Source organism: Balaenoptera acutorostrata, chromosome 17 (genome assembly GCF_949987535.1).
Source record: "Balaenoptera acutorostrata chromosome 17, mBalAcu1.1, whole genome shotgun sequence".
Lineage (NCBI taxonomy): Eukaryota > Metazoa > Chordata > Mammalia > Artiodactyla > Balaenopteridae > Balaenoptera > Balaenoptera acutorostrata.
The window spans coordinates 32,746,264-32,761,782 of NC_080080.1; the positions used below are offsets into that span (position 1 = coordinate 32,746,264).

The 15,519-nt window shown below is 40.7% G+C and overlaps 2 protein-coding genes across 4 annotated transcripts in view; one reads left to right on the forward strand and one right to left on the reverse strand.

Moving 5' to 3' along the window:
* Positions 1 to 1,272: 1,272 nt before the first annotated feature.
* Positions 1,273 to 15,519, reverse strand: part of LOC130705526 (uncharacterized) — a 40,012-nt gene continuing 25,765 nt past the window's right edge. Inside the window, exon 2 of the mRNA XM_057532121.1 lies at positions 1,273 to 2,851. Within this exon, the coding sequence (XP_057388104.1) occupies positions 1,725 to 2,741 (1,017 nt within the window). The 5' untranslated portion in view covers positions 2,742 to 2,851 and the 3' untranslated portion in view covers positions 1,273 to 1,724. The remainder of the gene's footprint in view (positions 2,852 to 15,519) is intronic.
* LRP12 (LDL receptor related protein 12) overlaps positions 2,722 to 15,519 on the forward strand; it is an 84,749-nt gene continuing 71,951 nt past the window's right edge. For 2 of the 3 annotated variants that reach the window (XM_057532117.1, XM_057532119.1), the window contains exon 1: positions 2,723 to 2,851. In XM_057532117.1, the coding sequence (XP_057388100.1) occupies positions 2,773 to 2,851 (79 nt within the window). In that variant the 5' untranslated portion in view covers positions 2,723 to 2,772. Of the gene's footprint in view, positions 2,852 to 15,519 lie in introns of all 3 variants that reach the window. The other variant, XM_057532118.1, reaches the window with a different exon arrangement.

A 15,519-nucleotide genomic window follows, 5' to 3' on the forward strand; every position in this document is an offset into this window, starting at 1 on the left:
AATACTGGCCACTTTATATAGTTTTATAAACTTCTAAATGCTTTCTCATATATGACTTATTTGATATATTAGCCTAATAGTAGACATCTAGGTACTCAGCTCAATAGATTAGGTAATAAAAAGGGTAATACTGAATACCTACTCTGTGCCCTGCTGCTTACCAATGTCTGATATTCTATTAGGATTAGATTTTGTATAAATAAAATGTTCCCTCGTGAAACATAAATACCCTTGGTTGGTGAACACTGAAGCGCTCAGCTTCTAATACCTTAGAATGAATATTTATCAGATTTTTTTCCAACAAGAAACAAAATACTTAGATTTTTGAAGGTGTTAAGATAGACACCTAGATGGACAGTTCTCAAAATTTTATCTGAGGACCCTGGGGAGGTACATGACGTCCTCTCTTTGCCAATTATCAATACATATCTTTGTGAATCTGGATTTTCTTCATATACTTCAACCAACACAACATATTGCAACAGATTGGATACAGAAGCAGATATGAGAATCCAACTGTCTTCTGTTAAGCCAGACATTAAGATTTACAAAGATGGAAACAATGCCACACATTTCACTAAATTTTTTTGTTTTGGAAAACAGAGATAACCTGTAATGAATTTTTTATTTTAAGTAAATTTACACATATTTTAAAATTGTTTTAATTTCTAAATGATAAACATCAGTAGCTATGATCCACATAAACAAAAGCTCTTCGGAGTCCTCACCAAATTTTAAGTGTTTTTAAAGGGCCCCTGAGACCAAAAGGTTTGAGAACTCGATATGTCTCAGAAGACAGGTCTGGGTGGATGAGCAAGTGCAAGGGTGAGAGGGGTGTGAATACAAGAGTCAAGGGATGGAGGACAGCAGTGTGCCTCTTGTCTTGGGACTGGGGTCCCTTGACTGGTACTAAAAGTGGAGAAAGATGCCATGCAGTCTCTCTTCATTTTGTTTGTGACCTGTTCTAAACACAGTAGTCATGGCAGCGCAATTTCTGGAAACAGATCTCAAGAATCAAGCAAGTAGAATCTCAAATCCTAAAACTAGGACAGACAACTGCTGATTGTTAAATGAAGTACACTGAAGCTCCTCCTTTTTCTCCAACGAGAGTACAAAACATGTTTGGAGCTCTAGATTTTGTTTGTTCGTTTTGCCAAATGATACAAGATTTGTTATTATTGGGTTTTGCATTGTTTGTTAATTTTTTCACCGTTTGTAATACCATTTCCTGGAAAAAAAAAATCTAAAAGGGGACAAATCGGTAGCGGATAGAGGGAAAGACTAAATGTACCTTCAAAGAAATTCATCTTAAATTTTAATATTTACCTACTACGCACTAAGCATTGTGCTAGAGTACACTGCAGTAGAGAGGAAACAGCCTTGAATTTGGAATAAGAAAAATTGTTTCAAACCATTCATTTGTTACACTATTTTGGGTAATTTAACCTGTCTCGTTTTCTTATCTATAAAATATGGATAATAATATTTATATCACAAGGTTGTTAGAGATTAAAAAGAGATAACCTATGTCAATTGGACAGCATAGTGCATTGTAGGTCTTCCTTGAATAGCCCGGAGAGTGCATGTAAAGGCCAATGATAATCTAGTAGGGGAGATGAGACGTGTCGACAAACACTTTACAAATACAAGGCGGAAGGTCTGACGTGCCAGTGTCACTACAACTGTATTTAGAAAGTGCTACGGAGAAGTAAGGGAAGGAGGAGTCACACTTCTTGGGATGGAGAAAGATGTTTAGAGAAATCACAGGTCGCTGAATGAACCCCTCTCCCACTTCCCGACCCCCGAGGTGGCTCCAGCCGAACATCCCGGCCCAGCTCAAGTCCCCCGCGGGATGTCAGAGCCACCTCCACGCCACACTGGAAGCGCTCCGCACTCAACCTTGCCCGGCTCATCGCGGGCACCTCGAGCGTGGGCGTCCAGCCCCAGCTCCCCAGCAGGCATTCACAGCGACCAGCGGCCGGGGTCTCGGCTCTAACCTGCGCCCACCCACTCCGAGCTCCGCGCGGGTTAAGTGGAGGAAGGGAGGGGTAGGGGAGAGCAACTCCCAAGTTCCCAGCCTCCGAACACCCACTCTCCTCGCTCACGCAGCCACTCTCCGCCACCCAACACGTCCTCATACAACCCGCAGGGGCAGCCCCGAGACCTCGGACTGCGGCGAAGCGCCGAAGCCAGCCCCCACTCCCCAGCCCGGGGGAACCCATCGACCCGCGTTCTCTCGCTCGCTCATCTATTGGCACTGCCTTGCTCCTCCGGCTCCAGTCACGGGGAAAGCGGCCCTGAGACTTAGAAAGTCCAGCGGAGCGCGGGGTGGGAACCAAGGCAGGCGGGCCAGGGGATTGCCGATCGCACGGATGGGCGCGGGTGCCGGCTCGCGCTGTCTGGCGGGTGGCGGCGCCGACTAGCCTATGCGGCGCGTGGCTGGAGCCGCGCGTCCGCCGCCCCCTCACCTCGTACCGGCGCTGGCTACCCCGGCTCTCGGGAGAGCCGTCCCGTGGAGGACTCTCGCGCCGCCCCGGGTGGGAGCCGGCGAGCTGCTGAGGGGGGGCCGGAGGGAGGCAGAAAGAGGGAGGGAGCGCGCGCGGGCGGCGGCGGTGGCGGCGGCGGCGGCGGCCCCTCCCCCTCCCGCCGCCGCGGAGAGCGCAGGGAGCAGCCGGGGGCTCGGTGGCGGCGGCGTCTGGCCCCAGCTCCTCCTCCTCCTCCTCCGCCTCCGCCTCCTCCATCTCCTTCTCGCTCGCTCCATCTGCCGTGGATATGGCCCGTCGCTGGAGCACAAAAGAGTCTCCGCGGTGGAGGTCTGCGCTGGTCTTGCTTTTCCTCGCCGGGGTGTACGGTAAGTGTCCTCGTCCCCGCGCCCCGCTCACTGAACAAAGCTGGGGCGACCCCGGGCCCCGAGGCCTCCAGGACAGGGGGTTCCCCGAGGAACCGGCAGAGACCCCGGCCGCCAGCGGGACAAAGACCCGGCGAGGGATGGATGTAGCGGAGGGGGTGTCCACACACGAAGATGCTTTGGTCCATTCGTCTGTCTCCAGACCCTCGGGGTGTTGGAGGGTGTTTGGGCGTCCCGGACGCGGGGAGCCCCCGGGGAGCTAGAGGGTGGCGGACGGACTTCCCGACCTGGGCTGGAGGGCCACGGTGGCCGGCTGGCTCCTCGAGGACTCGTAGTCCCTTGAATAACCCACACACACAAAGATGTACGACTGTGGGAGAAAGAAAGGGAGGTCGTCCCTCGCCGCTGGCCGGGACCGTCCTGCCACCCCCGAGCCTCCCGGGGCCAGGAAGTTCACTCCCCAGTGGAATTCACACCGCACCGATCCCTCACCTTCCCCACTCCCTGGCAAAGCAGCCCACTCTTTTCTTCCCATCCCTGCACTTCGGGGGCTCTGCTGATGCCGGGCATGCAGGATCCTGTCCCTTCCTCTGGAGCAGCACGCGGGAGAAGGCCAGAAAATAGTTTCCAGCCCCACCTCAGTCTCTCCCTCTCAGGGCGTACATGTCTGCCCTGACTCCCGGTTCGTTTGGCATTTCGTCCATCATTGTCCGCTAATGTTGTCACTGTTGCTTTATTCCAGTCTGTGGATTGTATTACATATATTCCTTTGAGGTTAAGAGGCGGCTGAGGCTATGAGTAAGGACCAAGCTTTACGTAGTACACAGGGGTCAGAACAAGAGCTAAATGGAATTAATTGGAAAGAACATTCATTGCTTGAGAGACTTGAGTTCCACTTCTGACTTGACTGTTTTTGGTCATCAGTTAAAAACATTGTATAGTTGTTTCAGAGAACACAGTTAACCTTTACTTTTGGGAGTGGTGCTTTGATTTCTTCAGAAGAATATAATTAGAAGTTACCATTCTTTGGTAAATTTTACTTCTGAAAAGTCTAAGTCATTTGCCACAAACACTTAATTCCCCTAATGGTGGTGGGGATGGAGTTCAGTCAACATGTAATTTACGAGTAAGTATTACCTCTTTTGAAAGCATTTATCTATGGAATTGAATGTCACGGTAACTTTTAAAACCTGAGAAATTACACGAAATGAAGAATTTAATGAACTGAAATTGACATTTACTGCCAACCAAGAAATAGTAGTTTTTCTGTGTGGTTCAGAATGTATTGCTCCCTGACCTGATTAATATATTTTTATTTTTGTTTGGGAGGAGTTGGCCCACATTTGATGTGGTAATTGCCAATGACGTGCTTATTTGAACGGAAAACCCAGTGCATGACTTCTGATTGTTAGTTGCATCAAGTGGCTGTGATCCCTACTTGCTTGGTGACTTGTGGGTTTGGGTCTGCACCAGAGATCAATAAGCTATTATGTGTTTCTTCTAGCCTGAAGGTGGGTGTAGCTCTACTCTAGGTTTGGTGTAATGACCCAGGAGAGAGCAGAAAGCTAGAGGCATCTTTAATCTAGGGTGATTAAGAGTGTCCAGCTTTGTCTTCTACTATCATCAGAATTGAGTCTTAGCGATGTCTGATCAGATTGGATAAATAAACAGGTTCTTTTAGTTCTGCTTTCATTAAGAGCTATGTCATTAGTGTTTGAATTAAAAGTCTTTTTGCCTCTAGGGATAAGAGGCTGTGAACCCCCGAATTTGTCTTGGTGCATCCTTTTGTACTTGTACACAAAATGACTTTCTGGTAGGTGCTTATCAGATATTTATGTTTTGGGGATTTGTGTTTAGTGAGGAATTGTTAGTAGGCAAAGACTGAAGCTCCTTTTTCCAACAGTGTGGGGTCAGATTATAAAACTAGCAAGTGATTATGCTAAGGGTTGATATCGCAAGCCACACAGCAAGTTTCAAAGTGTAAAGAAAAAGGAGGTAGTGAGCCAGGCGGGACACTAAACTGTGAGCAGAGATTAAAGGAACCCTTCACTCTGCATTTGGGGAAATTCTCTTTATTGCTGCACTTTTTGTCCTCTTCTGTCCTGTGTGGATTTATATTAGAGAAGAAGCAGCTATAATAATAGTGTGTGTGTGGTGGGGGTGGGGGGGGGTGTGTGCTTTCATATCAATAGTGGGGTTGTTTTACTTGAATATGCAGTAGTTGTGATGAGGAGTGGATGCGTCCTGAGAAGTACCCATCACCCGTTCTGAGCCTTTAGAACAAATATACACTGTAATTTATGAAACTGTCCCTTATACAGCAAAATGTGTGTTTTTTTCAAAGTGGCTTCAAAAATAATGAGAAACCTCTGTTAATGCAACTGAATATTCAGAGTAACCCTTAACTTAGACCCAGTGAAAAAAATGCAGGTTGATTGGCTGATATTTGGGCAGTTCCAATACTAACTCTTCACAGAGTGACTCTTTCTTATCTATTAAACTGTAATATTAAATGACTCCAAGTTGTGCCTTGAATCTTTGAAACATTTCAAATACCTTAAAAGTAATCTTTCTATTTTGGTGCTTGGTTTCTTCACATGACCATTTTAGTGGACTATATGACTAATATATGTGACTGTTTTAGTGGAATAGTATGACTGTTTTACTTCCAAGTTACTTTTCTGAATGCCAAAGCCTTATTTGAAACTCTAGATTATGATATGGAATACAGTTAATGTTTTCTAGGAGCAGTTGTTCAAAGACCAACAATTATCTTTCAGGAGCTGCTGTAGCTTAACTGCACCGAATGTTCCTGAGAGTTAGGAGAAGGTAAAGGTTGACCTCTGCCATTGGAAGTTTGAAGGGATAAGAACAGTTAGTGGGGGCAGCTGTGACCTTGCTGGGCATGTGTTAGGCCTGCTGTAAGAGGAGAAGGTGCTTCTTCATATCTCACATGGGGATATCTGGCTGTTAAAATGTGTGGAGGTTTCCCAAACTGTCTCCTAGTCAATAGAAGCTGTCAGTCTTGCTAACCTCCCAAGCCATAATTTGATAATTATGGCAGTTCCATTGCTTTATCCTTTTCCACTCTGTTTGTCTCCCAAATCAGTGTTTTCTAATCTTTTTAGAAGATTAAAATGCCTAAAATACATTTTATATTACTCCCAGTATACAGAACAAAACAAAGTTCATGAAATAATACTTGCTGGTACTACCTGTGATGTACTCTGATGTTTTCTAGTCTATTTCACCTCCCTTCTCTCCTGCTTCCTTTCTTCGTTTACTGGTTTGGACTCATTAAAGTAATTTTGGAATTATAGAATACAGTTTTTAGTTTGTAAAAGCACTGCCCTAGATGAAGGCTTAAAATGTAATTTTAAATGTTTGCTGTATTTGTATATCATTTTACAGTAGCCTTGAAGAGTTGTAGGTGGTAAAGTCTTCGGTTACTTGCTGCTAGAGCTTTTGGGAGCAGTAAGAACTCTCCCTGACATGTACTGACTGACTTATGACAAAATATCTTTAAACTGGTTTTCAGCTTATTATAGTCAAAAGTTCTTTCTGTACACACTGCTGTTCTAGATGTTGTGGGAGCATAGCATATTCTTTTTACTCTTGCATCTTATGTCTAATGAGTGAGTCTTTCTCTGTGAATTTTATGGAACTTTCAGCAGGATTTTATAAATTTCCAGTTTAAGGATAGGCTAGAAGTTCCAATTTTAGAAAGGTTATAGAAATAACTAGAACATGAGAAAAATAATCTAAACCAGATTCCAATTACTTCTAAAAAAGTCAACCTTGATTACATAAAATATGTTGAATAAAACTGAATTAATTGCTTAATATAAACCCTTCCTTGGGTTTAGAATCTAAATTATGTCCATATCCTAGGGAGAATATAAAGGTATGCAGCACATTCCTCAAAATTCTAGGTGGTTACCAGGCAGAAAGTATTAAATGACCACTTTCAGAGGGGTACCTGTGTTCCAGGGAGAGTATGGAGGCGATCTGAATGACGCATGGTAAATGATTTAGAAGGTTCCTAGAAAGTAAAATCTCTGAAGAAAACATAAAAATGTCAGGCTGAAAAGTGAGTAGCAGTTTAAAAAAATGTTTGGGGAAAAAAGGACTTAATTTTTGTGGTTAGAAAATTTAAAGCTTATCAAGAAATTAAGGCAACAATGAGAACTTTTTGTTTTTCTGATGTGAGGCGTTTTTGTATTTGGGGTTTTTTTGTTTTTTTCATAACATCTTATCAGTGAAATTACAGTTTAAAGAATGAAGGGTAAAAACAGGGTAAATACCTTTAATATAGGTGAGATGTATGTAGATTTAAGCAAATAGAAAATGTTTTATTTCAGAATTTCAGAATGAGTACTAATCCTGTTCCTGCTACAAGTCTTTATAGGTAAATGAAGGTTGCTCTAAACTTAGGAATTGAGGTCGAATAAATGATTTCTAATTTCTCAGGTTATCTTTCCCTCCCGTTTCTTGGTTTCTCTTCCTTTTCTCCTCACTCCACCCCGTCCTTTGAGGGAGGGGTGAGTAAGATGTATACTACTTATTCCCCATTTTCTAAGGTGTAGGATTGGATTAGATCCTACAAATACAAGTTACCAATTTGTCTGTTCAGATGCATGTCATTAGTCCTTTTAAGTAGATGCAACAGTAGATGTGTATATAGATAGATAGGTCTGTCTATCTGTCTGTCTATCTATCTATCTCTAGTTTCAATATGAAATTAGCTTAGGGAATTCTCACTCTCTAAACTATAGAAGGAAGGGAAGGAAACTAACATTTACTAAATTAAGTTCAGATACTGTGGTTGGTCTTCATTCATTGCCTGTTAATATTCATTAGGTCTTATTTAGAAATCCTACAAGGTATTTATTCCTCTTTTTATGGAAGAGAAAAATTGAAGCTCAGAGAAGTTGTCACTTATCTAAGATCAAACCACTAGGAAGTAGTAGAGCCAGGACCGCAACCTAATCCTGTCTGTCTCTTCACTCTTTCATTCATTTAGCAAATACTTGTCGAGCACTTGCTTACGTCTGGCACTACGTAAGGCACAACAGCCTGGTGGACATGGTTTCTGCCCCCATGGAGCTTCCAGTCTAGTGAATAACTTGTAGTAAGTGCTTTAACAAAAAACAAACAAGAGACAGCGACAGTGAATACCAGGCACAGAGTAGTTAGAGGAAGCCTTGCTTGTAGAGGAGAATGAAAGACCTGAAGGATAGCTAACCATGTTATGAGTGGGATAAGAGAGCCTTGCACATGGGAGCAACATGTGAAGGACCCAGAATTAGGAAAAAGCTGATGTGGAAGAGCTGGTGTGTTGCAGGTAAACAAAATCCGTAGCCGGAGCACAGTGGTCATAAGCGTGACAAGGTGAGGCTAGAATCTTAGGCAGGAACTCAGGGCTTTGGAAACTATGGTAAAGAGTTTGGGTTTAAGCGTAACTGTTGACACAGTTTAAATGACGTAATGTGATCTTTGTTTTGAAACAGTCGCTTTTGCCACCGTGTGGATTGTTGAGAAGTAGGCAAGAGCAGAGGTGGGATGATAGGTTTTGGCTGTAATGCAGGTGAGAGACACTGAGGTGGTAGCAGTGGAGGTGGAAAGAAGAGTATGGATTGCCCCTTTGATAGGGAAGAAAGGGGTGCTTCCTCTCTCCTCACAAGAGGTTAAGGAGGAAAATATTAGTTCAAGTGTACATAGGTCTGTAGGTTTTGTAGTAGGATGATGGAGAATTCTCAAAGTGTTAGGACATGAGATCATCAGGTGAGAGTGAAGAAAAGGGCCGAGAGGTTGCGGGTGATTTCTGTTTTCATAATTCAGTAAATCAGTTTAGACCCTTAGGAAGTTAAGTTTCTGTTTATTTTAATCTAGAAAAGAGAAGGCTAAGAACACTCAGTTCAAGAAGGGATATTGTGTGTGAATAGTTGTATAGCATATGACACTAAGGAGTGGGGATTTAAGTTACAAGGGGGGAGGCTTAAGAAGGGTTCTGTGGAGAACTCAGTTCTAAGGACTATTCATTTTTGTCGATGAAATAAGTACAGAACAAAACTTTCTACAGTGTTTTAAAAGTACTTAAGGCAAAAAGGAAAGGGTGGAATAAAAGTTAGATTTCAAGGACTTTTTGCCCAAGTTAAACGCTTTCTACTAAGTAATCAATTAAAGATTGCTCTATATCTTAGAAGAGTCAAGAATGCATTGGTGGGTTAGAGAACTTCAAACATTTTTGGAAAAATAAAATGACCTTTTACCTTTCTTCCCTGGATTGAATAGTTTATTTACAGAATATATTACTTTAGAAGGTCCCAAAGCTTCAAAATAAATGAAGCCAACTGAACAGTTTTCTAGTTCTCTCGAATACTTTATAACTCACTGCCCTGCCCTGCTAGTATCAGTTTGGTGAAGAAGTGAAATCGTTTTACATTCATGTTTTTACCATTGAATGAGAGTAACTTCATACTTACCTTTAATTCACTTGAATTTCAGTTTTTAGAGATGGGTTATGGTGTTAATCTTTTCATATCGAGGTTAAATGGAGCACAGTGGGATGTGTCATAGTTGGAATTTACCGTTCAAATGTAATTATCTGACTTAATTTCATTGATTGTTAAAGTATCTTATAGGTTTTAATAAGTTGGAGAAGACATGAATCTTTTATCTGGCATATTCTGAAACAGAATTCAGTTTCTTGGAATTATTATTGCCTGTTCTAGTGATACTAAAACCTTTTACCAAGAGTTAGAATACAGAACTCCTTTACAAAAAGATGCTTTTCTTAAATCCTCAAAATAACTCTGAGGTAGGTATTATTAGAAGAAACTGAAGCTTTGAGAGTAGTGATTTTGCCTAAGGTTTGCGTCTCTCCGCTGCTGTTCTCTTCATGTAAAGGCTCGTTAGTTTTTAATCTATGTTATTGTAACAGCCCCAACTAGTCTTGACTCTGGTCTTGTCCTGATTCACTCACATCACACAGAGGAGCAGCAGAGTGACTCTTCTACAGTGAGGATATGATTATGTAACTTTCTTGCTTAAAACCAATAGTTCCCTATTCTTAAAATAGAAGCGTCACTAGGCCCTTCACGGTGTAGCTAGTTTTTCCCTTTCTTGTCTCTTGTCACTCCCTCCACCATGCCCTTCCCCGCCACCGTGTTTGTACCATACTGAACACGGTTCTCTTGTCTCCTGGCCTTTGCACACACTGTTCTCCCTGCCTGGTTTTATCTTCCTCCACCACTTTCTTCACTAGGCTAACTCCTGTCAGCCTTCAGCTTTCCTTTACATATTACCTCCTTTGGGAAGTCTTTTCTGGTTCCTCAAAACTAGGTGCCTGTCTCCTAAGCACCTCAGACTGTTCTTAGTATGCACATTTGGCATTTTCCTGTTTTACCTCTCCATTTCCCCCTGGAGCGTCCATCGCTGCCTAACAGATACATATTGTGAGGCTCAAATGTAAGTCGTATACATAGTTTTCAATTTTGTAGTAGCCGCATTAAAAATTTTTTAAAAGCAGGTGAGATTAATGCTAGTAATGTATTTAACCTGATATATCTAAAATATTATCATTTTGACATGTAATCAATACAAAATTACTAATGAAATATTCTGCATTATGTTTTTCATACTAAGTCTTCAAAATCCAGTGTAAATTTTTTTTTTTTTTGGCTGAGTTGGGTCTTTGTTGCTGTGCACAGGCTTTCTCTAGCTGCGGTGAGCGGGGGCTACTCTTCGTTGCGGTGCGCGGGCTTCTCATTGTGGTGGCTTCTCTTGTTGCAGAGCACGGGCTCTAGGTGCCCGGGCTTCAGGAGTTGTGGCTCGCGGGCTCTGGAGCACAGGCTCAGTAGTTGTGGCGCACGGGCTTAGTTGCTCTGCGGCATGTGGGATCTTCCCGGACCAGGGCTCGAACCCGTGTCCCCTGCATTGGCAGGTGGATTCCTAACCACTGCGCCACCAGGGAAGCCCTCCAGTGTAAATTTTATTCTTACAGCTCATCTCAATTAGACTAACCACATTTCAAATGCTTAATAGCCACTTTGAAAACAGTCAGTATCTATTAAGGCTGAGTGTAAACATGCCCTGTGATCCAGCAGTTCTGCTCCTGGTATAAACTCAACAGAAGTGGGGACGTCACGTGCGTCAGAAGACACGTACAAGGATATTCATAGCATCCTTGCTTGTTTTAATTCCAGATTAGAAAGAACCCATATGTCCATCAGCAATAGAATAGATGAATAAATTGTGGTATATCGTATATTCACATAAGGGAAGATTGTACAGCAGCAGTTCTCAAACTTTTGGGACGCAGGGCTCCACAGTTATTGAGGGATCCAAAGAATGTTTTTTGTATGGCAGATATATATGTTTTTAAATATGGTAAATTAAAGTTGAGAGATTGTTAAAATATTTATTAACCCATTTAAAATGACAAGAAACCAGCCCCATTACGTGTGACCTTAAGTAGCATACGTTTTAAAAATATGTAAAATGACCACTAAAATTTCCAAAAAAAAAAAGTTTAGTAAGAAGGATGGCATTGCTATACATTTTTGCAAATCACTGTAATGTCTGGCTTAATAGAAGACAGCTGATTTCTCACGTCTGCTTCTGCAGTCGGTCTGTTGTGACATGTTTTGCTTGAAGTATAGGAAGGAAATCTGGCTTCACATAGATAATTGTAAAGGGAGAAGAATTTTAGTAGCCTTTTCAGATAAATGTGAATATTCTTTGATGCTACACCAGAACTTGACAAGTAGTTTTTTAAAGTTTAGTTGCAATGTGGAATCTGAAACAAAATCAGTGAGCTTTCTGTATTCTATTAAACTCTGAAAGGGTGTTGGGAATTCCCAAGAGTCCACTGACCACGTTTTGAGAACAGGGTGCTCTCATTCATTACAAGGTAATGGAAAAGAACAAATTTTTAAAAAATAAGGAAAAAACCCCAAAGTACCGCTGCAGGTAGGGTGGGTAAATTTCACGTTGATCAAAAAATGTTAGGCACACAATTATAGCTACCGTATGAGTACAGTATTCGAAGTTAGACTAATGTAGGAGAGCAGTTGCCTCTTGGGGTTGGGTGGGGGTGGGTAGTGATTGAGAGGGGTACCATGGAAGCTTCTGGGCTGCTGGTCGAATCAATATCTTGACCTAAGCGGTGGTTTACACAGATACGGGTTTTGGAGGTGATAACTCATGGAACTATAAACTTGCAATTAGTGCATTTTTGTATGTATATTTCAAATAAAAGTTATTAAGTAATAACTTTTGAAAAAAAATAACAGAATAGTGTTGAATAATAGTATCCATAGAAGGTTTTCTGATAATGTAGATTCTCTCTAGTGTTTGCATTTAGTTTTTGTTCTTTTTTGCTTGATTTTTTGCCATTGCGTTTGATAATTAAAAACAATTTAAAAACTTTGTACTTTGGAAATTTCAAGCATATTCAAAAGTAGAGACACTAGTATAATTAACCTGATATACCCAACATCCAGCTTCAACGAGTGATCATTATATGGCCAGCCTTGTCTTACCCACTCCTCCACCCACTCCCTAAACGCAAATGATTTTGAAACAAATCCCAAGTACCTAATCTAATACTATTTCAGTATGTATCTCTAAGATGTGAAGGCTTCAAAAAACAAAAACAAAAAACAAACCTTAAGTCCAATACCACTATCACACTTACAAAGTTAACAGTTCCTAATTATCATTACATATCTAGCCATATACACATTGCCCTGGTTGTCATATAAACATGAAGTTTTAGAAACTTTTTGGATCAGGGTCCAGATAAGGTCCATACTCTGCAGTCGATATCTGTTAAGTCTTTAGTTTTAATGGTTCCCATCCCCTTTTTTTCAAAATTTTAAGTGTGATGCTTGCTATAGGTTTCTGATATTCTTAATCAAATTGGGGCTATTACATGAGTTCCTATATAAAATAAGGTTTTGAGAACAGATATTTAATTTTGACACATAAGTGTTTTCATTTCCAAGATGATCATAAGTTATTTATGAGGGCCAGAATTATGTGAGTGAATCATACCTAGCATCATGCCAGACAGTATTTGTTGAATAAATGAATTCATTTATCCACGAATGGAGTAAATTACATTCATGTGATTCCTTATGTTGAACTACTTTTGCATTTATGGGATAGACCACAACAAGTTGGTAATGATATATTGTCTTTTAATCTGCTGGAATACATTGACTAATTTTCTTAAGGCTTTGTGTTTGTATCTATGAAATCAGTCTGTGGTCACTGCTTGTTTGTATCTATGAAATCAGTCTGTAGTTACTTTCTAACTCCCTCCACCCCTTTTCTTTCTCTCTCCTGTGACCTGACTTCCTCTCTCCTCTTCCCAATTTTCATATCTGTTGATCTGTTCTTTTAGATACACTTATAATACATATACCTTTTAAAATTGATTTCAGTGGTCAAGAACAGTGTAAAAAAATTTATTGTTCCAGTTGCGATTATTTTGCCTTTTCAGGTTAGGGAAGGAGACCTGTATAGCTACGGTTACAATAAGAAAGCAAAAATGAACAGCCTTGTCCTGCTGACAGGAGAAATGTTTTCATTCCTAGTGAGGATAAACTTTGTTTCATTAAGCAAGGTAATACAGATGAGCCTGTCAGAAGTAAACCCCTTCTTATGAATGGGCCTTATGACCAAAGAAGCCAATAAGATAACCTTAGTGGAAGTGGACTGGTTGTATGAGAAGTAGAATTCATGTCTGAAAGAGGCATCTGTGGAGTAAAACGGAGATGCTAAATGAAGACTGAGCTCAGGTCCAGGGGAAGGACCACTGTGTTCTGCCGGATGGGCACTTCTAGCCTGTTGGGGATGATTATACTTTAAGACCACACTTATTTGCTCAAAAGGTAGCAGCCATAGCGTTAACCAAAATATGGCCCCAGTACTATGTAAGATATGACCTTGTGTTTTCACTGACATGATTACTTGTACGTAAGACTATTCACGCTGGTAAGAGGGTAGGAGATGGGGGGGGAGCCTACTATTTGTGCAGCTGGAGCGGAATCACTGCACACAGTTTAGGTTCTGATGTCAGTGAGTAAGGCTAAAGTATAGTTCTTTTCAAACTCTCTGAAATCATCTTCAAGTACAGTATACATGGTTTACAATATTCAGTGCTGAACAGCATACTTTCATTAAGTATAAAACATCCAGTTTTCTCTCTAGCGTTGGTACAGAAGTTTTTTTGAGCACCAGATAAAATGGTTGTATTTAGGGGCCATCTGAAAAATATGAGTGAGCACAGATAAAATTGCATAAGTTCAGTCTGAATAGGATTCAGCTCCACATTACTTTTTCCACTGCATTACAATAAGGAACTGATGCTTGATTTGATTGAAGTATGTGGGTGTTACAGAGAATTCGAATTAGGATACGTGATTTATCCCCGCTTTTTATTTATTTTGTGTATTTCTTAAAAATTTATTCTTTTGTTCCCTGACCTAAGTAGGGGGCTCGCTACAACAAAATTTAAAATAATAGAAGTTACGGTTTTTTTATAGGTTTTTTAGAACTCTACCCTGCAACTATAAGGGCATGGTACTTTTGGGGAATAACTTTATGTTTTCAATTTCTACCTCTTTGAGCCAATTTTGTTAAAAATACTAAGTCATATTTTCCTAGAATATTGTAATTTCATTTCTATTTCCACATTTGCTTTAAAGTTGTACGTAATGTGCTCTCAAAAATATTTTCTACGTGTGATTATATCACGTTTGTCATTCCTAATACCTGTCTGTCATTCTTTTCTTGAACACACTTATCACAGTTTTCTCTATTTTAGGTTTTCTTAAAGAATCAGCTCTTGGTTTTATGGTCTACTGATTTTCTTGTTTTCTATTTTATTAATTTCTTCTTTGCACTGCTCTTTTTTTTTTTTTGGTTTATTTTGTTGTTTCGCTAGCTTTTAAGATGATTGTTTAGTTTGTTAATTTTTTAATTTTTATTTTTAAAAATATACAGTAGAATTAATTCTTTTTCCTTTTGGTGTACAGGTCTATGCATGTTAACACATTACAGATTTGTGTAGCTACCATGCAAATAAGGATACATCACCTGAAAAAACTCCCTCCTGCTATCTTTTATAGTCACATCCTCTCCCCACCCATAATCTCAGATAACCACCCATCTATTTTTCATTACTATAGTTTTGTCTTTTTCAGATAAATAGAAGTGTACAGTGTGTAACCTTTTGAGACTGGCTTCCCTTACTCAGCGTAGTCTTTGCGGTCATCCACACTGTTGCACAGGACAACAGTTTATTATTGCTGATCAATATGCCATTTTGTATGGACGCACCACAGTCGGTCACTTCACCTGGTGAAGGACATTAGAGTTGTTTCCACCTTTTGGCTATTTTATTTATTATCTGTGAACATTCCTATACAGGTTTTTGTGTAGATATGCTTTATTTCTCTAGGATAAATAATTAGGAGTAGGGTTGCTGGGTCATAAGTTATACATATATGCTTAACTTTATAAGAAACTGCCAAACCATTTTCCACAGTGGCTGTACCAGTTTGCATTCTCACCGGCAACGTGTGCAAGTTCCAGTGGCTCTGCATCCTTGCTAGCACTTACTGTTGTCAATATTTTCTGTTTTTGTCATTCTGTTAGGT